Source organism: Cibotium barometz, chromosome 18, assembly GCF_041138505.1.
Source record: "Cibotium barometz isolate CiBa-2024 chromosome 18, ASM4113850v1, whole genome shotgun sequence".
NCBI lineage: Eukaryota > Viridiplantae > Streptophyta > Polypodiopsida > Cyatheales > Cibotiaceae > Cibotium > Cibotium barometz.
Window position 1 is genome coordinate 30,709,295 of NC_141063.1, and position 21,640 is coordinate 30,730,934.

Sequence of the window (21,640 nt, forward strand, 5' to 3'; positions counted from 1 at the left end):
TGGACACCGGTGTTTCATTTTCCTCATGCAAGGAGGTGTTTGGTGGACTCTGCGCTACGGATACTCAGAAGTGGATTCTAGACAGTGGTGCTTCCAGGCACATGACTCCTTCCTGTTCGGCTTTACAGGATCTCTGCAGGTATTCTGGTCACATTCTTACTGGGATACATCCACTATCCCAGTTCACAATGAGGGCAGGTTGGAGATAGTTCCCGATGGTAGAGGGGGGAAGCATTTCTCCCAGGTGTTGTATGTTCCGTCACTTGGTTTTCATCTGTTGTCAGTGCATTAGGTTTGCAAGACTGGCGTACAGGTGGAGATTGATGAGCATTTTGTTGCTCTCCGGGACAAAGCAACAGGCTAGGTAGTTTGGGAAGGTGGAGTGGAGAATGGAGTTTACAAACTTTCAGCACTTTCTCTCCCAGGTCCTCAGTTTTGTGATGAGTGGCAGTCTGGTAATGGCCACTTAAGTGTGGATACGCTGTAGGTACGGGCTTTCCAGGACCAGATGGTGGATAGCTTACCAGATGATGGCAGCAATTGGCAGGAACTTTCCAGTACAGATGATGGTAGTTCTTGTGTTCGTCAGTTAGAGGAAACTTTACAGGTAACCTATGCTCTGATGTCTCGTAGTATTCGAGACAAAGAAACTCCTGTAGATGAGGAAGTTCTTTCCACAGGGACCTATTGGAAAGCCAGGCAGGTAGCAGTTGATTACTTGCAGAAGGAGGTGAATGTTACACATTCTCTAGGCTTTGTGGTTCCGGATTCAGAGGGGGTTGGTTACAAGTTTCTGAAGGCCTTGAGTGGTCTTCAACAGGTTTCCAGGACTCGGCATCCCACCGTAATAGGTGTTGATCCTTGTGAGGAGTATGATGCCTCCTTGACTCGGCTGAGAATGGCTCATTGATTTGGTTGATACATACCAGATTGGACGGGAGCTTCCTGATGAGGCTGTTGAGCTCATGTGTGCAGAGGACTCTTTGGGAGGCAGCATTGCGTATCTTGTGGTTTTTGCAGCATGTGAAGGATCTTGGACTCTTTTACACAGGAGGGGGATTGATGGATGGAGTCAGACTCCACGGTCGGAGTGACTCAGATTGGGGAGGAGAGCCAGACACGAAGACCTTGACATCAAGCTACAGTTTTTTCCTCGGCTCAGGAGTAGTTTTATGGAGCAGTAAGAGGCAGCCATCTATTGCCTTGTCATCGAGAGAGGCAGAGTACCGGGCTGCTTGTGGTGCTGCTTGCGAGGTGGTGAGGTTGCAGAGGTTACTTGGCAGGTTTGGGCTTCCATTGGTGGAACCCACGGTCATCCAGAGGCATTTTTTTCGTGAAAAGATTGTTGCTGATGACATCTTGCTAGAGTTCTGTTCGACGGAGGACAGTGCGGTGGACCTCTTCACGAAGTCTCTATCTCAGGCTTTGCTCCGGCGGCACTCTCCGATTTAGGTGTTTTCTCATTTTTCCCCACTCTCCATATTTTTCCCTATTTTTTTTGCTGTGGGAGGCTGTCCTGTGCATGTCGGCTACCTCTGTATGGTGGCCGATTGTAGGACTGTGTTCTCTGACACTGGCCGATTGCTCCTGCTTTTCCACAACTCTCCCTGAGTGCTGGCCGACTGGAGATGTAGCAAGTCGGGTGTCTTTATGGCTGCTGTCGGCTGTCTTTTGTGCTGGCCGACTGGCTGATGGGGCCATATAAAATGGCCCCATGGCCCCCCACACTCTGTATTCAGTCACCGGGATTTTCTTGTGTATATATAGCAGAGTTACACGCCTCTCTCTCTCCTTCTCTATTGCTGTATTTTTCTGCAGTGCACTTGCTCTTGTATTCTCAGATTTTGTCTTCATGTCCACAGCATATTCTGACAGATCCATGCCAATGATGGCAAGAGGGAGTTATTTCCTTTGGTTTGTCAGACATTTCTTTGGAAGCTAGAGCTGTATGTCGAGGTTTCATCGACCAATTTTCTGCAGGTGGAAGTGAAGTAAAGGAGAATGATGTTCCCATGTGCTCCAAGTAGGAGGGGATGCCACGTGCATCACTTAGGCGAGTGACACATGGAACAGACTCAAGGGAAGATCTAGGGGCACAATCGGATAATATTGGAGCAGGTCCAATAGGCGCCCAAAAGTTCCTAAGACATGCACCTATAGCTGGGATCTCACTAGAGAACATTATGAACACAGTTAATGATATTTATTAAATTATTTTTGGGTCTGAAAAGTGATGGTTGACTAGAAAATGACATATACGGGTATGTGTAAGTGCCAGCAAAGGCAAGTTGCAGTCCATAAGAACGGAGTTCCCGAGCAGCCAGGTTCAGACCGGGAACATCCACAACAACCCATTAACCTTTTGTCATGCATCTGGAGCACTAACATTCAGACTGGGCTGTGTAAGTGCCAGCAGGATTCTATAAACAGGCAGATAAGATCATCCATATACCGGTATGTGTAAGTGCCAGCAAAGGCAAGTTGGAGTCCATAAGAACGGGGTTCACAAGCAGCCAGATTCAGACCGAGAACATCCAGAACAACCATTAATCTTTTGTCATGCATCTGGAGCACTAACATTCAATAGGATGCAGCCGGATCTCTTACAGATCTGCATTTTATCCATTGTATACATTCACGCATGCAATTTTATCAGATTAGGTCAATTTAGCCTCGTCTTTTGTGTACTTGCAGTTCATGTGATTAGCATTAATTAGCAGCTTAATTGGCATTTTAATAGCATTAATCTAGCATGCTTTTGCACACATGTAACAAAGAGAAGAGTAGATACACCAAGAAAAAATCGAAGAGCAGCCTATGTTGGACATGTTCTAACAATTTTCTATCCCAATAATCAATCCAAATACGAAGTACATTAAATTGTTGGAGTCTTTGCCCATTGATGGCCTTGCACCCTTTCTTAACACTTTTCCTTTTCTTTTACTTAATGCATTTTTGAAAACATTACTATTAAAAGAGCCCAAGAGCTTGTAAGGAAGGTGAGCACGCGATCAAGTACGAACCACTGACCCCACCTTGACCCCACCTTAGCGTATCTTGGATCCCATTCCAAAGCCAATGCCAGAACCACTGACCCCGCCTAAGCATATCCCAAACCCCATTCCAAAGCCGATCCCATAACCAGTAAGGAAACCTCAAAGCTTCTCAAGGGCCTCGACGAAACCGGTGACAAAAGTCCTCAGAAAGAGCCAATTCTAGAGCCCCTAGCTACAGAACTAATCCAACCAGACCCCATATTGCTAGATGCAGTTGAAAATGACTTAGTGGAAGGCCAAAGTTTGTCTCCAATGGGTCAACATAATATTTTCTCCAAGGTGATCAGCGACAAATTCATTTGATCCCCTTCAAAGGCACTGCGTCGTAAGGAAGACTCAGTGCACATTCCCTATACGATTGTAGATCCTAGCCAACCTCCAAGTGAGTGCCAATATCACCCGTGGGACATAGCAGGCCTCGCAACCTTCTTGTCCTTGGAAGTCCGGGTCCCGATAAGCTCTCTTAAACAGAAATTCCCAACTTCAAAGAGACTTATCCGACACAGAACGAGTGATTTACATGTGGGAAAAGAGGTCACAAGAGGAATACTTGTAGCTTTGGATCACCAGGTTGTGTTGTGAGTAAGCACAAAGAGCCACATAATCTTGTTGATCTATAGGAAGAAGTGAATCTTCTAGAAACACTATTGTATGAAGATGAAGAATCATGTGCGACATGCAGCTCCAAATAATGGGTCCAAACCCAAGTGTAAGAACACTCCCCGAAGTCGAATGTCGTGTATCTTGCCTGGAGAAGGTATGAAAAACCTCAAAACCAACTAGGATCAGATCCTGTAGATAATCAAGGATGGGAGAAGCAAGTTGCTCCTCACTGGAACCCTCAAAAGAAATAGAGTCAATCTGCTCCAACTTTGTACCAAGAGTAGCCAAATGCTGTACAAAAGCATCCTTTGAAAAGAAAAGATCGACATCGCAAGATGTAAAGACTCTGTAGAAAAGATGGGGTCCATCTCCTCAAACTCCATAACATTAGTTGCCCAATGCTGTACATAAGTACACACCACTGAGGTGGGCATCGCAAGATGAAAGGGCTCCACATCCCCCTCTGAAAAAAGATGTCGTCGGGCTGGTACAAGCCCAACCTGATTCTGATCCAAATCCAGAAAACCTTGGAAGTACCACTGTGCCCCAGGCATGGTTAGCAACCACAGATCCAAAGCATCCCATCGGGTCCAAAAAAGCTTTCTCCAAAACAACAAGCTTGCAGAACTGGCAAGGGGAGGGGCATCCTCAGAAGCATCACAAAGAGATGCAGAGATAGACTCCTCACAGTGAGGAAGGGAAGCAGGAATATAAACTGCAGTGGTAACAAAGTCCTCAAAAGCATCACTGAGAGCATAAGACTGTTCCATAAGTAGATTCAGATCCCAAGACTCAGCAAACAAATAAATGATCCATGTGACAGGATCACACCGCAAGGGGCAAAACACTCTCCTTGTTCTGCAAACATTGCAAAGAACACAAGCTCGGACAAAATAAACTCTGCTCAGGATCTCTGAAAAGATCACTGCTCTCCTCCAAATAACTGTAAACTTCTGTCAAAAAAGAAAGTCTCCACAGATACAACACAGCTCCCGAAATTGATCGTCAAGCGAAGGGGCTGGAGAAAGCCCCCTAGTGTAGAAAACTCCTATGGGAAGCAAAACGCAGCCAAAACACTACTATCTAGCAAAAAATAGCACTCCACTGCCAACAGAAGGCAAGGAACATGTAGAAACCGGGAAACCGTGTAGGCCAGGAACAAAACAGAAGTATAGATGCTCCAAAATCAGCAAAATGTTGACTGAAATCTGAAATTCAGAATCCTCCTCAAGTACCAAACTGCCTTCAAAGCCACAATCCAATCAAGAAACCCCCTTGGCAAGTGAGCTGTGTCCACTGGAGAAGAAAACGCAGCCAAACAAGGGCTACAAACCTGAAAATTCAGGTCAACTAGTGTCCACACCTCCTATGAGGAAAAACGCTGAAGAGAAGGTACCTTCGGGTCCAACAGATGAGCGAGATTCTCATAGGCAGGGATGCCATTTTTTTTACAGAGACTCATTAGAGCCCTGAGAGGGGCTTACCATACATAGCCGGGTATAAGTGGGAGTCAGCTTTTCGAGGTGAGACCCGCACATCATCAGGAGTACGTGGCTCTGGGGGGGTAGCTGTCCTTTTTAGATCCCATCTTTGACAGATTCTCAGCATCGTCTGGAAGGACGAGGATGCACGATATCTTTGGGTGCGGCTACAGCTTAGCAGTGACAGAGTCATCCACATTGCTGTGTGTTATTTTGCACCACGCCACTCCCCTTACGCCGCACAGCATGGCCAGTCACCGTACTTACCATTATATGAGGATATCACGGAGTTCTCACAGCTGGGGGAAGTCCTACTCGGTGAATTTGACCTTCCTTATGTACTTAAAAACCCTTTCAAGTGCTCGGAGCTCAATGGGTCTGCTGCCTGTTTCAAGGAGTAATATAGAGTAAGGAGTGGTAATTTTGACTCCCAAGTGTCTTCTAAGGAATGCCTTTTGCATTTTCTCAATGTCATTCCATGTTGATGGAGAGATACTGCCACCAACGCCAGGACGGGAAGTCAGCAGGTCCCACTACTCGATCTAGATGACCCTATCAGACTACAGGAGCTGGACATCACTGACACAGGGCTGCAGCGATCATCACAGGACCATGAGGAGGTCACAGTGTCCGAGAGATATTTCTTAGAGCTGGGAGCTGCACATGGTCTCGTTATCTATAACGGGATGTCCCGATGGCCCTCCTCCGGTGCCCTCACCTCCTTCCCTCGCTCAGAAGGTACTAGCACCGTGGACTACCTTATGGGATCTCCGGCTTTGGCACACCTTATCCCCGACTTCTCCATTCCGCCACCTCCTTTTGAAGCTGACCATGCCTACCTCTCTTTCACTCTTACCTGCACACCCCACCACCTCCCCCTATCTCACATTACACTCAGGTCCTCTTTGATCATGAGCTTGACCTTGTTTACTCCAACCACATCTACCGCCAACTTCAGGATGTGGAACCTACTGTACCCCTATCCACCCTCACAACACAACTCACCACCATACTCCACACATCCGCCACAACTTCTTTCATATGCACGCGGCAGTCCACCGCCAAGCCACCTTGCGGTTCCATGCCCCAGAATTGTTGGTATGATGACGAACGTCGGGCCACATGCTCCCGTCTTAAGCATGAGGTACGGATTGGGCAAATCACGAAGCGCCAAGCGCAACGGATTTCTCAACGGCTCACCCAACACAAGAAACGGGAGTTCTATGCTCGGAAAGAGGATGAGTTATACCGACTTTTCTTAGGGCCGAACTGCAAAGAGGCATGGAGGAAACTCCGAGAACATCGCCCTCCCACACCTATCACCTACCTAGACACATGGCACTCCTATGCATGCTCCTTCTATCATATCCCCCATTAGCCATCCCTACCCCTACCCCCACCACCAGACCCCCGCCCCACCACCTCCACCTTCTTCACAAAGGGCATGGTCCTCAAGGCCATTCGTAGACTACGCAATCGGCGAGCCCAAGATCATGAGGGACTCACTACCGAGTTCATCTCGCATGCCCATGATACCCTAGCGCCCCTACTAGCCTACATGTTCAATAGAGCCCTTTGTGAAGGATTTCCACCCTCTTGGTCCACCAACACCATCACCCCCATCCTCAAAGCCGGAGATCCACTTGATCCTAATACCTACAGGACGATCATGATTGGCCACATGTTGGCCAAGCTCTATGGATCAGTGCTAGAGGTGGAGCTTAGTTCATTTGCAGAGAGCCAGGGATGCAGAGCCTCAGGACAGGCTGGCTTTCGGAGGAGCTGCTCTACCCTTGACCACATCTTCACCCTCCGTGCCATCATCGAGGAGGGTAGAGCACGACACCAGAGGATTTACTGCTGCTTTGTGGATTTCCCCACAGCTTTTGATACTGTACATCTCGCATGCCCATGATACCCTAGCGCCCCTACTAGCCTACATGTTCAATAGAGCCCTTTGTGAAGGATTTCCACCCTCTTGGTCCACCAACACCATCACCCCCATCCTCAAAGCCGGAGATTCACTTGATCCTAATAACTACAGGACGATCATGATTGGCCACACATTGGCCAAGCTCTATGGATCAGTGCTAGAGGCGGAGCTCAATTCCTTTGCAGAGAGCCAGGGATGCAGAGCCTCAGGACAGGCTGGCCTTTGGAGGAGCTACTCTACCCTTGACCACATCTTCACCCTCCGTGCCATCATCGAGGAGGGTAGAGCACGACACCAGAGGATTTACTGCTGCTTTGTGGATCTCCGCAAAGCTTTGGATACTGTACCCCGAGCCCGCCTCTCACACCGTCTACAGGAGATCGGAGTCCTATCTGACATGGTTTGGAGCATCGTCGCCCTCTATGAGTCCGTTACCGGACGAGTGAGAGACCCAGGAGGTACATCACAGGAGATTTCCAGCACCATTGGGGTGAAACAGGGCTGCCCTCTATCACCCACTCTTTTCGGCCTCTACATTGATGAGATCTTGAGCTTCATTGATGGATTAGGCGGGGTTGGTCTCACACTGGCAGGCATATTGATCCCTGTGGAGATTGTCTCATCCTATGTCTACCTTGGTGTCACTTTCAGTGGCCCACGCTTTACCATGCTTCCCGCAGCACATGCCAGAGTGACGCGGGGATATGCAGCCTTGAGCTTACTTGAGCGGCAGTGCTTCCAGGCACATTTCCAAGAGCCCAGGACGAAGGGTTGGCTTTTTGACACCCTCGTCACACCAGCCTTGATGCATGGAGCAGCTTTCTGGGGGCCAGATTTATCTGATGAGAATTGCCAGCGAGTTGAGAGGCCCGAGGTCATGATGTTCTCCCGTATGATCCGCAGCAAACCATCAATCCCACACCAGATTATCCAGGCAGAGTTTGCTGCAGCCCCGATGGTAGTGGAGGCACTCTTCCAGACAGTCACGTACCTTCATCGCATCAGTCACATGGATCCCCACAGGTACCCGAGGCTTCCCCTAGAGTCCTCCAGACAGCTAGCACTTGAGGGGCACTCTGGAGTATGGTATGCATTGGTTTCCACTTGGTTCTCAGTATACGGGCTCTGCATGGACCGCCTACCCCCCCTTCAGTGCAGTTTGGACTCCCCTTTATTTCCAGCTGTCTCACGAGGATACCAACCGGGTTATTCGGTTAGATCTTCTTAGCCTCTACACACATTGCACATGGATCACACCCCCGGAGCTCCCCACGAAGATGCACTCTTACAGAGACCACTTCCTCACACTCACTGAGGATGGATTCATGAAGCAGCCGGGCTACTTGAGTGTTCACATGGCCCATGCCATGCGGATTGCGATTGGCCAGATACGGGTTTCTTCCCACTGCCTGAAGAGTGGAGACAGGTAGAGCTGAGCACATCTTCAGAGCCGGGAAGCTCGTATGGACACCCAGAGAGGAGAGGATCTGCAGACTATGCCACACAGAGGTTGAGACGGAGGAGCATTACATATGCCGCTGCCTAGTATACTATGAAATCCGTGGGAGGTTTCACTGTCTATTTCGTGAGAGATTCGGTCTACTCTCTAGGATCATTGACTTTCAGGACCAGCGTTGCCTGGGCCTCTTCCTGCTTGAGCTCTGCAGACACAGGGACACCTTCTTGAGACACAGGCCCGAGCCACCCCGCCCCCTCCTGTGTGGGAGAAGGAAGAATTAGGGTTAGGTTAATTCATGTGGGAGACATACACAGAGATACAAGGGAGAGAGAGAGAGAGAGAGTTGTGGGGATAAGTCAACTCATGAGGCATGAGTGTGTGACTCCCCTATCACACATGTATATTGCACTAGTACACATAGTGCACTTAGTACATTAAAAGTACTAAGTGTACTATGTACTATAACTTATGGGCTTGTACACACTATAAGGGTGGGCATAATGCCTTTACCCCAACAACCTCCCACTTAAAGGCAAAGTGCCCGTAAGTAAAGGAAAAGAAAAAATCAGCATGTACATGATAATATACAAGGCCATATCAAGGCTGAAACTGGCCTCATCCAATGTCCATCAAGTGTCTGCAATGAGCAAACCGCTCCGGAGGCAAACTCTTTGTCAACAGATCAGCCGGGTTGTCATCCGTATGAATCTTAACAAGCTGAATTTGCTTGTTCTCTATCACCTCTCTGATGAAGTGATACTTCACATCCACATGCTTCGTCTTTGCATGAAAGACAGGGTTCTTTGCCAACTGGATGGCACTCTGACTGTCACAATGCAACAATGGAATATCCCCTGTATAACCCAAATCAACCACTAACCGAGATAGCCATAATGCCTCCTTGCAAGCCTCTGTGGCTGCAATATACTCGGCCTCTGTAGTAGATAAGGCTGTGCACTTCTGCATCCTGGATATCCATGACACAGCACCTCCTGTGAATGTAAACACATAACCGGTAGTAGACTTCCGGTTATCTGGATGACCGGCATAATCCGAATCCGTGTAACCATGCACTAATGCATCCTGTTTGCCAAAGCAAATGCACATATCCTGTGTGCCCTTCAGGTATCTCATGACACCTTTCACTGCTTCCCAATGCTTCTTGCCAGGGTTGGCCATGTATCTAGAAACCACTCCCACTGCAAATGCAATGTCCGGCCTAGTAGCAACCATGGCATACATGAGACTGCCACAAGCTGAAGCATACAGAATCTTGGCCATATCAGCCCTGTCTCTATCTGACTGTGGGCTGTCCATAGCACTGAGTTTCACATATGGAGGCAAAGGAGTACTAGTCTTCTTCCCCCCGTCCATATTGAACCTCTGCAAAACTTTGCCAATGTATTCCTTCTGAGACAAATACAACACATGCTGATTTCTGTCCCGAAGTATCCGCATACCCAAGATGTGATTTGCATCACCCAAATCCTTCATATCAAAGGTTTGATGCAGCCTCTGCTTCAAGGTATCCATCTCTTTACGAGATTTCCCGGCAATCAACATATCATCAACATACAAGATGAGGATCAATAGACTGCCATCCAAAGCTTTCTTGGTGTACAAGCAGTGATCTATGTCACTTCTCCTGAATTTCTGGGATTTCATGAATGTATCAAATTTATGATACCATTCCCTTGGTGCCTGTTTGAGCCCATAAAGACTCTTTTTCAGCTTGCATACAAGCTTCTCCTTTCCACTTACTGCATAACCCTCTGGCTGTTGCATATATATCTCTTCATGGAGATCACCGTGAAGAAAAGCAGTCTTCACATCCATCTGAATCAAGTCCAGATCATCATGCGCAACCAAAGCTAACACAGCTCTAAGTGTGGTCATTTTGACCACTGGAGAGAAGATCTCATCAAAGTCCACACCATATTCCTGCTTGAAGCCCTTAGCCACTAACCTGGCTTTGTATCAGATGCAACTTTGAGCCTGTATACCCACTTGCATGGCAAAACCTTCTTGCCTGCAGGCAAATGCACCAACTTCCATGTTCCATTTTTATGCAGAGAATCCATCTCTGACTTCATGGCACGCTCCCATAGAGCTTTGTCTGCCCTTTGTAAAGCCTCCTTGTAACATGAGGGCTCCCCACAGTCAGTGAGCATCAAGTAGTCAACCCCTGGAACAAACCTGTCAGGGGCTCTGGAGGGTCTAGTGGACCTCCGTACCCAATGACCATCATTTGCAGGTTGCTGTCCAGCCTGCATATCACCCATTGGTGGCTCCTGTTCCATGCCATAAGGCTGAAAAATCATGCCCGGTATCTCCTCTAACTGTGGTATATCCATAGGGATATCTTCTGCCATCTCTGGCTGTCCATTTGGACCATTTTCAGCACCATTTAAGGGCTGGTTTTCCTGCTGTAATGGCTGATTTACAGCCCTTGGTTGTTGTCCATGATGTCCATCATCATCAAAGATGACTCTGCCAGGCTCCTGTTGCCTTGCAGGCTCCTTATACATGCATGTTTCATAAAAAATGACATCATTGCTGCGTATAATCTTTCTATTCACGGGATCCCAAAGTCTATACCCCATTTCACCTCTGTCACCATATCCTAGGAATATGCATTTGTGAGACTTAGGATCAAGTTTGGTGCGCATTTCCCTGCGTATGTGCACGTACGCAACGCAACCAAACACTCTCAAGTGCTTGTATGACGGAGGCTTCCCTGTCCATACTTCCTCTGGCACTTTCCCACCAAGCCTCGTGTTAGGTGACCTGTTTATAAGGTGAACGGCTGTCATAACAGCTTCAGCCCAAAAACCATGAGGTAATGCAGCATGTGACAACATAGAACGGACCTTCTCCAGTATGGTCCTGTTCATCCTCTCTGCTGTCCCGTTTTGTGGAGGATCATAAGGAGTAGAGAGCTCCCTCTTGATGCCTTTAGCATCACAAAAGTCCTGAAACTGTTTGGACATATACTCTCCACCATTGTCGAAACGCAAAGCCTTCAGTGTTTTGCCAGTTTGATTCTCAACATGAGCAACAAACTTCTGAAACACTGAGAATGTATCACTCTTCAAACGAAGAGGATAAACCCACACCTTGCGTGTGGCATCATCTATAAAAGAGACAAAGTATTTTGCCCCTCCCAAAGAAAGCTGAGGCATCTCACATACATCTGTATGCACAAGCTCTAACTGAGCATCTTTTTGTCCAAGAGCTTTCTTGTGGGGGCACTGCAGTTGCCTGCCATATATACAATGCTCACAAAACTGAAAACTTGAAAACTTTAGAGAAGGCAAGTAACCCAAACGAGACAATTGCTCCATTCCCTTGACACTCATGTGTCCCAACCGGCTATGCCACATAGAAATTTCCGGCAGCTCGGTTGCATTTACATTAGCATGGTGACAAACACCTGCATGCATGAAATAAAGAGTGTCCACCTTAGAGCCTCTGGCAACAACCAGTGAGCCCTTACTAATTTTCCACTTTCCACGACCAAATGTGGTAACATAATCAGCATCATCAAGCTGTCCAGTAGAAAGCAGGTTCTTCTTGATCTCAGGCACATGCCTGACATCATGGAGCATAAGTTGTGAGCCATCTGAAAACACAAGCCTCACATCACCTCTGCCAAGAATCTTGCATGCATGGTTATCACCCAAATAAACCACTCCTTCATTGCCAGCAGTATACCTAACAAACAAGTCTCTGCAACCTGTGACATGAAAGGAGGCACCTGAATCAATGATCCATGAGTGCATACCATGACCACCTGTAAGAAGTGAATGGGCATCAAGTGAAGACGTAAATAGGACCTCATCCTCACTGCCACCTGCATGTGACACATTGATTTCTTCAATCTTGACTCCACTTTTGCCCTTTGGCTTTACATCTTTGGCTTCATCTTTCTCTTTGTCTTTGCCTTTTCCCTTTTCCTTTTGATCATTTTTCCATTTGTAGCATTGCTTTTTAATGTGTCCCTTCTTGCCACAATAATGGCATTCCAAATCCTTTTTGGAGCGAGACTTGCTCCTTCCCCTTTCTTGGCTTTTTCCCCTTTGCTGGGATCTCCCACGTGCATTCATTGCATTGGACTTTCCAACAGAGTTGTTTTTCCTGTTCATCTCTTCTTGAAGAAGAGCACCCTCAACATCTGCATATGACAGCATAGCATGCGAATTGCTAGTGGCTGTCCTGAATGTGTCCCAACTCTCTGGCAAAGTGCATAACAGAAAAGTGGCTTTGAACTCATCGTCCATTGCCAACTTTTGATTAATGACCTGGCTGACAATACCATTAAACTCATTTAGATGGGCTGTCATAGACGCCCCTTCCTTCATCTGAAGACCTATGAGTTTCTTCAACCAATACACTTTGCTTGAGGCACTTTGTTGGGCATACAAGTCCTGCAATCTCTGCCACATTCCCCAAGCTGTCTTCTCTTCACGAATGCTGAAAAGTAAAGAGTCTGACACAGATAACATGATAGTAGATCTTGCCAGCTCATCCATATCTTCCCACTCTTCAGCAGTAAGAGAAGCGGGCATTACACCCCTTTCTTTGATAGGCTTGTGCTGCTTTTTCTGGAGCAACACATTGTAGCACTGGGTTTGCCAAATATCATAATTATGCGAGCCTTCAAGCTTCTTGATGTGAAGCAATGAAGAGCTCTCACCTGTGGTTGCCATAGCAATATGCAACCTGTCAATGCCTGACTCCCTGCAAAATGTGCAAACACTGCACCAAAAGCACACAAAGTGCTCACTGTTGTTCTCCCAAGCTTTATCTCCCACTGCGGAAGCACAAATGCAACTTTTCTCCCACTTTATGTGATGAAATCACCAAAATCTGGTTGTTGCAGATTTTGGACAGCACCTTAAATGTGCTCTGTTGCCCTTCCAAAGTACTGTACAGCAGTACCAAGTGCTCACCAATGATGTACCAAACCTGTACCGGCAAGTACAACAGCTGAAATTGAACCTTTTGGTCACTCAAAACAGTGTACAGCCATGCCAAAACTTGCACAAAGCTGTGCCAAATCTGTACCAGCAGGTACACTAGCAATAAATGCACTCCTGGCTGTCCAAATGAGTGAAAATCAGACTTTTACAGTCCCGAACACTGCATACAACGGTCCCGAACAGAAATTGAGCAAAAGCCTCTTGACTGCAAGCTGATTTCTGAGGATTCAAGGCATAAATGTCTTGCTTGCTGCTTTGCCAAGCTTAACAAGCATAAATTCTTGAAAAGCCCCTTGATTTAAGATCAATTGCTGATCATACATGGTACATTGACGCACATGAAGGCATCCAGAGTGTTCACGATGCTTCCCCCTGGTCACATATACATCAAAATAATGAAAGCCCTTTGATTTACAGGCACATTGAGTGCTTGTTAGGCATCAACACAATGCCCAAAGCATCAACTGCGAGTGCCTGCATGCAAATCAACCAAATCGGCACAAAAGCCCCTTGATTTGCACTGCAATTTGCTGCAATTTTACCCAAATGTGCGATTTCTCACATCATACAGCATGTATGAGTGCTTAATTGCACAATTACATCAGAAGCCCCAAATTTCGACATTCAATTTCCTGCAAATTGATCCTGATTGTGACCAATGTCCTGCAAATTGATCCTGATTGTGACCAATGTCACCCAATTTTGCCAATTTTGCTCAAAATTGAGCAATTCGACACCTGTATCTGCTCAATTGTTGATGTACTTGCTCAATTGCAAATCCCCAAAAAAAATTGAGGAAAATACCTTGTAATTTCTGATTTTTCTTCAATTTGCAGGCTGAATTTTGTTGTTGCAGGAAAAGGGGAGTTGATGCTGTGCAGAAGGGGGATGATGAAGCTGCTGTAGCTGTACACCCACGCTGCAGGCTGCCTACGCTTAGCTTCTGGGCTGCATCCAGTATTGGAGGGTAGCGTGTAGGCGGCCTCTCTCACTCCACCAGGCAGCGGTGACGTGTAGGCTGCCTCAGCAGGCAGCGATGGCCGATACACAACTGCAAGCATATACAAGCGCAGCTAATCAAGCTTGGCGCCGGTCTTTCAGAAAGTGAACGCTGGGCGTCCATACTCAGGCGAGCGAACGCAAGGCGCTGGTGGCTTGCGCACAACGGGGAAGGTGATGAGCAGCGACGATTTGAATCGCCGTGGGGAAGGTGACGAGCAGCGCCGTCTTCGCCTGTAGCCTAGTGGTGCTACACACTTCGGCGCTTCGCCTGCTGTGGCGCTGCTTTTACGTGTTTGCCCCACGTGCAGCGTTTGTGCCGCCGCCTTCGCCTAGTGGTGGCGGGTAGTAGCGAAGCCCTCCCCCCTTTCCTTGCGTTCGCTCCACGTATTCGCCAAGCCTGCCTGCCAATGAATGCACGGTGTCCAAAATCTGTAGCGCCTGCTGTTGACGGGCAATGGTGTGTCGCCTTCGCCTGCACTTCGCTGATGATTCAACGCCGAGCTGTTGGTCTGCGTTGTAGAAGCACAAGAGAGAACTCAGCGCCTGCACCTTCTTCTCCTCTACAGCAAATTCGACACCACCAGTTGGAAGTTCAGGCTCTGATACCAGTTGTGTGGGAGAAGGAAGAATTAGGGTTAGGTTAATTCATGTGGGAGACATACACAGAGAAACAAGGGAGAGAGAGAGAGAGAGAGTTGTGGGGATAAGTCAACTCATGAGGCATGAGTGTGTGACTCCCCTATCACACATGTATATTGCACTAGTACACATAGTGCACTTAGTACATTAAAAGTACTAAGTGTACTATGTACTATATGAATTAACCTAACCCTAATTCCTGTTTCTCCCGCACACCTCCCTCGGTAGCCAACCATCACTAGTTTCTTCCGGACCTAGGAGGTGGAGGAAACCGTCATAGTGGATCTTGTGGACCCTCCACGAGCTGCTCTAGACCTACCTCGCCCGAGAGGAGGTACCTCGGACCGAGCCTCTACACTCCAGCGTGCCTGACGCCCTCGACCCCACCGTCAGCCACGATCACCTCATCAGCTCCAGATCCAGGACATGCTCCACCGCCATCGAGCTACCTTTCCACGTGACATAGCTAAGGGAGACCTCTCGGCCATACTCGTCAACCCCATGCTTGACATTTTGGAGAGTGGTATACCATCTACTCGGAGCTGATGTTGCTCCCATGTTTTTATGTTCTTAGTATTCCATGACGAGTTTCCATGGACAGTTTTGTATCACCCCAGTGAGATAGCTATATTTATGTTTTCATTCTGTTTTATTTTCCATTCCATGATGAGATATGCCATGGACATTATTGTACCACTTTGGTCTCATAGGCCCATTGGGTCTTTAGTAGACACTTAATATATTTCTTTCTTTCTTTCTCTCTCTCTCTCTCTCTCTCTCTCTCTCTCTCTCTCAGCACGCATGAGAGAGAGAGATAATCTGCCGAGAGGGATGGATTAGGATAGAGCCAAATTATCCCACCGATTGATCACCCTAGGCACACAACATACTGGCACCACACACTCGTGGAGTCCTTCAAGGGAGAGTACACTCTCGAGAGAGAGCTAGACTCCCCCGCCCCGGAGACCCAGACCTTCCACCCGCCAACTCAAGACCCGAGACTTGCTTCAACAACATAGAGGGGCAACACCACACGTAGTGGATATTGGAGCCTTGTACTCGGTCCACCAGGAGGACGACATATTGTGAGTCGAGACACGAGGTTCTTCAGGGGCCTACTATATTGTACACACATGGCTTGCACAGTACGTTGGCCCTCAACAGCTAGTTTATACATTTACTTTTTTCATATTGTCTCGACATCCAATTTACTCATGGATCACATGTAACATCTTTTTAGTCTCATAGACTCTTTGGTCCTTTCATAGACATTAATAACATCTTTTTCTTCTCTCTTTTTTTTTTTTCGGTAATAGAAGATATATTACTAAAATTACTTTACAAATGGCCACATGGTCGCCATGTGATGTACTAGCTTTCCCTCACTAATTACTCCGAACCACAAGTGTAGCTCGAAGAACCCTCATGCGATGAACTATGATTGACCACTCAAAGCATGGAGTGATAACATGGATGTAGAAGTACCATCCATGAGCAAAGAGAAGGGTAAGATTGCCATGAAAACTTGTTAGCTCGTAATTTGGATTAGTATGAGTTAATTGTGATTAACAATTCACATTGGCCTATATACCATGGTCCTCTTTTCACATACTTATTAATGTCCAGCCTACTTGGCCTTTGGCTTGGCCTTTGGCCCATAAGCCTATGTCCCTCACTTACACTTGGCCCCTTGGCCTAATACAACTTATGTTTGGCTCTTGGCCTGCTATGTACAATTTGTGTCCACCGCTTCATTACACCTCATCCAATATATAGCACTGTCATTCTCCTCCAAATGAGCTGACCGCAAGGAAGAGACTTTTGTACAATGGTAGTCCTTTTATACGACCTATGTGAGCTGTAATACCAACTTTTGCATCAAATATGAAGGCATTTCTAGTTAACCACATATGCCACAAACTTGTGCACCTGAAAAAATGAAAGAAAATTGAATGTTCTGGGTTATCCGACCCATTTGGAATCTTGCCAAAAATCCAGTCTTTAACCTTTATGGGCCTATGTGTCAATGGAATCCATATGCGAGAAAGGAAATCCCACACCTTCTTTGCCACTGGACATGAAATGAAAAGATGTGGGCATGTTTTCAAACATGTAGCACAAAACACCAGGATTAATGGTACATGGTGGGATGTAGTGAATGGTTCCCAATATGTTCGAGTGGTGGCTTCACCTCTCTTTTCTCATTTGATGATCTCATGGAAGGAGGTGTTGGCACACACTAAATGGAAGCCCTCACATCAGCGGTTGCAGGTGAATTCTATGGCAGGTGAGGTGTTGGCTACTTCACAACTTCTGGAGTGGCTTGACAAACTTGTTGAGCAGCCAAAATTTAATAGAATGGCTTGATTGGGACTAGTGAGAATTATGGATGCTTTGTTGCCACGAAGAGACCGCTTATTGTCTTTTCGGAAAATCCGTCAATATTTTCGGATTCCACGTGGATATATACAGTTATGGGAGAAGGTGAGGACAGGTCTTAACACCGTTTGGTGATATTCCTCAGTCGGAGGATCAACAACCTTGGCTAGATTGGGCATTTAGAAAGACTCAGGACATTGTCCAGTGTACAATAAATTAAGTGTACCATATGATGGTAGAAGATAAGCGTTGTATCACTGAGAAGGCTAATAGGGTATGGAACATTAGGAAAAGTAGGGCCTAGTGGAAGGAAGTAATCTTATAGGGCTGGGGGTCTAAGATTCCATATCAAGGGAAGGTGTTCCTATGGCGCATGCTAGTTGGAGGCTTTTTCTTCTCTCTCTCTCTCTCTCTCTCTCTCTCTCTCTTCCCCCCCGCCACCCCCCCTCTTCACGTCCCCCTTAATCCCGTTCTTCCGGCCTGACCTGTCACCCCAAGTGTCACCATCCCAATTACCTATCCTTTTGTTTCAAACTAGTTTTCATGTTTGTTAAATCAGCATAACTTTGACATTTGAAAAACATTTTAGTTTGTCAATGGCTTTAGTGGCCAGGTACTTTTTATTTTATGTTTTGCCTTAGAGGTCATGGGGAAGGGGTATCCATTCTATCAAAGTCAACCAAGACTTGCACTTGGCTGCATATGGTTTGGTTTCAGCCATGAGAAGTTGGTGGCTAGTCACACCCATCGATGAGAATAATCGTCTCTCATGAGACACTTTCCTCTACCGATGGTAAGATTTGAACTCTGCCCTTGGGTTACAAGTATGAGTGGCTTACGGCTTGACCAATCCACCGGGGGCAAAATCTTGTGTAGGTTCTTTGAAACGAATGTCCCCTTAACGTTGGCCTTCCTCTTCATAAATGTAGGTCAGTTGGATGGTGGGTCCCAGGATGAGAACCTGCAAGACTACAACAAAAGCAAGGCGAAGGTGGACTTGTAAGTTTTATGATTTTTTTTTTGGGGTTCTTCTTTTAAAATTTCACTAGCAAAGTGCTGCAGATATGATTTCACTAAGTGTGATGACATTATTCAAATGTGTGTCCATTGATTATGAATGTTAATGGCCTTGGCAGGAAAGGAAGATTCAAAAGCTTTGTCCAGCATAGCAAGGTTTTTTTGGAAGATATTAAGACCCTCTTTCGGAGCAGGACCTACACGATTAATGTTTTGGGTATGTTTTACCTTCTTCATATTGCTTTTAATGTGCCTTATCAACGGTTCCATGTAATATTTAGGGAGCTGCACACAAGTCTGTGTTTCCCCTGTTTTCACATAGCCACTTCTAGGAATGTATGTCTAGGGTGGGTGAGAGAGAAGATACGTCTGCTTTACCCATAGGATGAGCCTGCACAAAGTCGACCATTTTGCAGGTACATGGGTGCCGGACTACAAGTTTGGGTGCTAATTATGGGCGATAGTAGGCTCCGGGAACAACAAGGACAGTTTTAAAGTATTTCATGTTATCTAAGTTGGATGTATTGGTGATGTTTGTTGAACAGGTTATATCGTGTTCAACTTTGTTCTTGGTGCGTATTCATACTGGGGGCCAAGGGCAGGCTACTCCATCTATAATCTGGTAAGTCCCCCTGGCAAAACCACCTGATTTCTTTGAGATGTGAGAGCTATACACTATAGGCTTTCCAAGCTAAAAATTCTAGAGGTTCAAAGGCCAATATTTGTCTAAACACCCTTGTAAACGAGGGTAGGAAAATGCAGATTTGGTCTTTGGAGGTGTGACTGTTATCTGTGGCATCTTTGGAACGGTTGCGGGGGGACTCATTCTTGATAAGATTGGATCAACTATTCCAAATGGTTTCAAGGTAAATTGATGTTACTCTAAAGAGGTCCTTATATGCATAGGACTGGTTTGCAAGAACTGATTTTTGGGCTATGCTGGGATCACAGCTTCTAGCAATCACCACTTTTGTTGGGACCATTTTCTGCTTTGCATCCTTTATCTCAAGGACGCTCCTGCTTTTTATACCTCTATTTTCCTTGGGGGAACTGTTCATCTTTGCTACACAGGTAATCCTTCAGTTGGATCATGTCTTTAACACTCTTCTTTTTCCTGATTTATGTGTGCCAACTGGTTTGTGCGCGCGCTCGCATACGTGCGAGTGCTTGAAAAAGTTCTATAGAAATGTTTGCAAAAGCTTCTATTTTTACTGTTAATCATCGCCATCTAATTTTATCAGGGCCCTGTCAACTACTTGACTCTGCAATGTGTCTCCACGGATTTGAGGCCACTTGCGATGGCTGTGTCCACTGTTTGCATTCACGTATTTGGGGATGTTCCGTCCTCTCCCTTAGTGGGCGCTGTGCAGGTTTGATCCTTTTTACTCCTTTTCTTCCAGTCTAGGAGGGTTCACTTGCTACAGTTAGGTGCACTGTGCTCTTATGCTGACCCCGTAGAGTGCAAGTTATAAGAGTGCTCTTGTTTTGTGAACCCTGAACTTACCTGACATCAAATTTTTTTCTATGCAGGATCAGTTGGATAATTGGCGTATCACTGCGTTAATTCTAACCTCAATATTCTTTTTGGCATCCTTTTTGTGGTTCTTAGGTGATTACCCTTACTTTCTTTCCTCTTTTTCTTTGGACTAAACATCTAGATTGGGTGTTGAAGAAAGGCTTAGCCCTGTAGGTGTGGGTATGCACTTCGAGATGCACGTTGTATGTGCCTAGTGTGCAGTATGCATGCATAGTTGTGTAGGTGCTGTGGTTGCACGTGTGCTTGTCACCTTTTGTTACTCTCAACTTCTGTTTGGAGCGCTTGCGTTGCAGTTTATGCATCAGGCTCCTAAGTGAGAGATCCGGGGTTTAAGTCCCACTCTGTGCACCTAGGTGCCGTGACTTGTATCATAGATGGTCCGGTGGACTTATCTCTGGAGGAGGTTTTTTTAAATTGAGTTCAGATATTTGATATTGTATTGTCATATGTATTGCAGGTTTCCTTCTTCCGGTGGAAGATCAGTTACAAGTTGAAGATGAAACTACTCAAATGGAGAACTTACAGGAAGCTCCTTTACTTGCAAAAGCTTAATACCACCATCTTTCTGAATGAGATCAACATCACTCTTAAGAGACATTATCGCTATACATAATCACCACTGGAGTCCCTTGAACTGATGCAGCTACGCACCCACAGGCCACATGAATCTGTCCATAGTGACTTCAGAGATCTGCCCGGCAAAAGTAGCCGTTATCTTCTCTAATGTTCAATTATCTGTGATATTGTGTAATAATTTATTGCTTGAGTTTTTCCCACCTGATGTTATGAGCAGATAATGAGGATGCGATATGCACTTCAACAAAGTTATAGTGTCTACTTAGGATCTTGGTGATATGGGCTTCAATGGAATGTAGCCAACGTGTGTATGGTGTCTACTGAATCTTGGTGATATGGGCTTCAAAGAATGTATAGTGGTTACCTATTGACGAGATGGCGAGGTTTGAGTTATGCACTTCCACGAAGTTATAGTGTCTACTTAAGAATCTTGTTGATATGAGCTTCAAAGAACGTATAGTGGCTACCTATTGAAGAGATGGTGACTTCAAACCTCAGATACCTTTGAAAGAAAAGAGTAGAGGGGAGGATTGATCCCTTCTTAGCTAACTTTTCTGTAGTGCCAAGCCAATTAGGAACGTGAAAAGATAGAAATGTACACTTGAAAGGTAAAGCTGCATAGGTGGTGTAAGGTGACGTGTATTATACTTAGCAACTCGGTTTTAACAAAGTACCATTAGGATTAGGAAGTGAGAAAGAAATGCAAGAAGGAAAGATAAAGCTTGGTCCTGGTTCCAGTGCCCATGTAGTAGCAGAGAAGATTCCTAAAAGCTTCCTAGAGGTGGCAAATATAAGCTTACCGAGGCATATATGTTGAAAGCGATCTGAATCACGAGACTTGCAACCATTGGCAAGTAATAGCAGATTGCATATTAGCATGCTGAAACGAGTAGGATGTGCATTAGAAGGGCAAATGAAATTTAGCACTAGTCGGGCTTGTATTCTAGTGTTTATGATAGCATAATCTAAAATTGGG

The 21,640-nt window shown here is 46.2% G+C and overlaps 1 protein-coding gene across 2 annotated transcripts in view; it reads left to right on the plus strand.

Moving 5' to 3' along the window:
* The window catches only part of LOC147629194 (putative sphingolipid transporter spinster homolog 2), a 50,391-nt gene extending 29,323 nt beyond the window's left edge, over positions 1-21,068 (plus strand). For both annotated transcript variants that reach the window (XM_086812450.1, XM_086812451.1), the window contains 8 exons: positions 18,464-18,533; positions 18,671-18,768; positions 19,097-19,173; positions 19,304-19,417; positions 19,503-19,622; positions 19,793-19,921; positions 20,082-20,160; positions 20,546-21,068. In XM_086812450.1, coding sequence (XP_086668576.1) covers positions 18,464-18,533; positions 18,671-18,768; positions 19,097-19,173; positions 19,304-19,417; positions 19,503-19,622; positions 19,793-19,921; positions 20,082-20,160; positions 20,546-20,640 — 782 coding nt within the window. In that variant the 3' untranslated portion in view covers positions 20,641-21,068. The remainder of the gene's footprint in view (positions 1-18,463; positions 18,534-18,670; positions 18,769-19,096; positions 19,174-19,303; positions 19,418-19,502; positions 19,623-19,792; positions 19,922-20,081; positions 20,161-20,545) is intronic.
* The last annotated feature ends 572 nt before the right edge of the window (positions 21,069-21,640 follow it).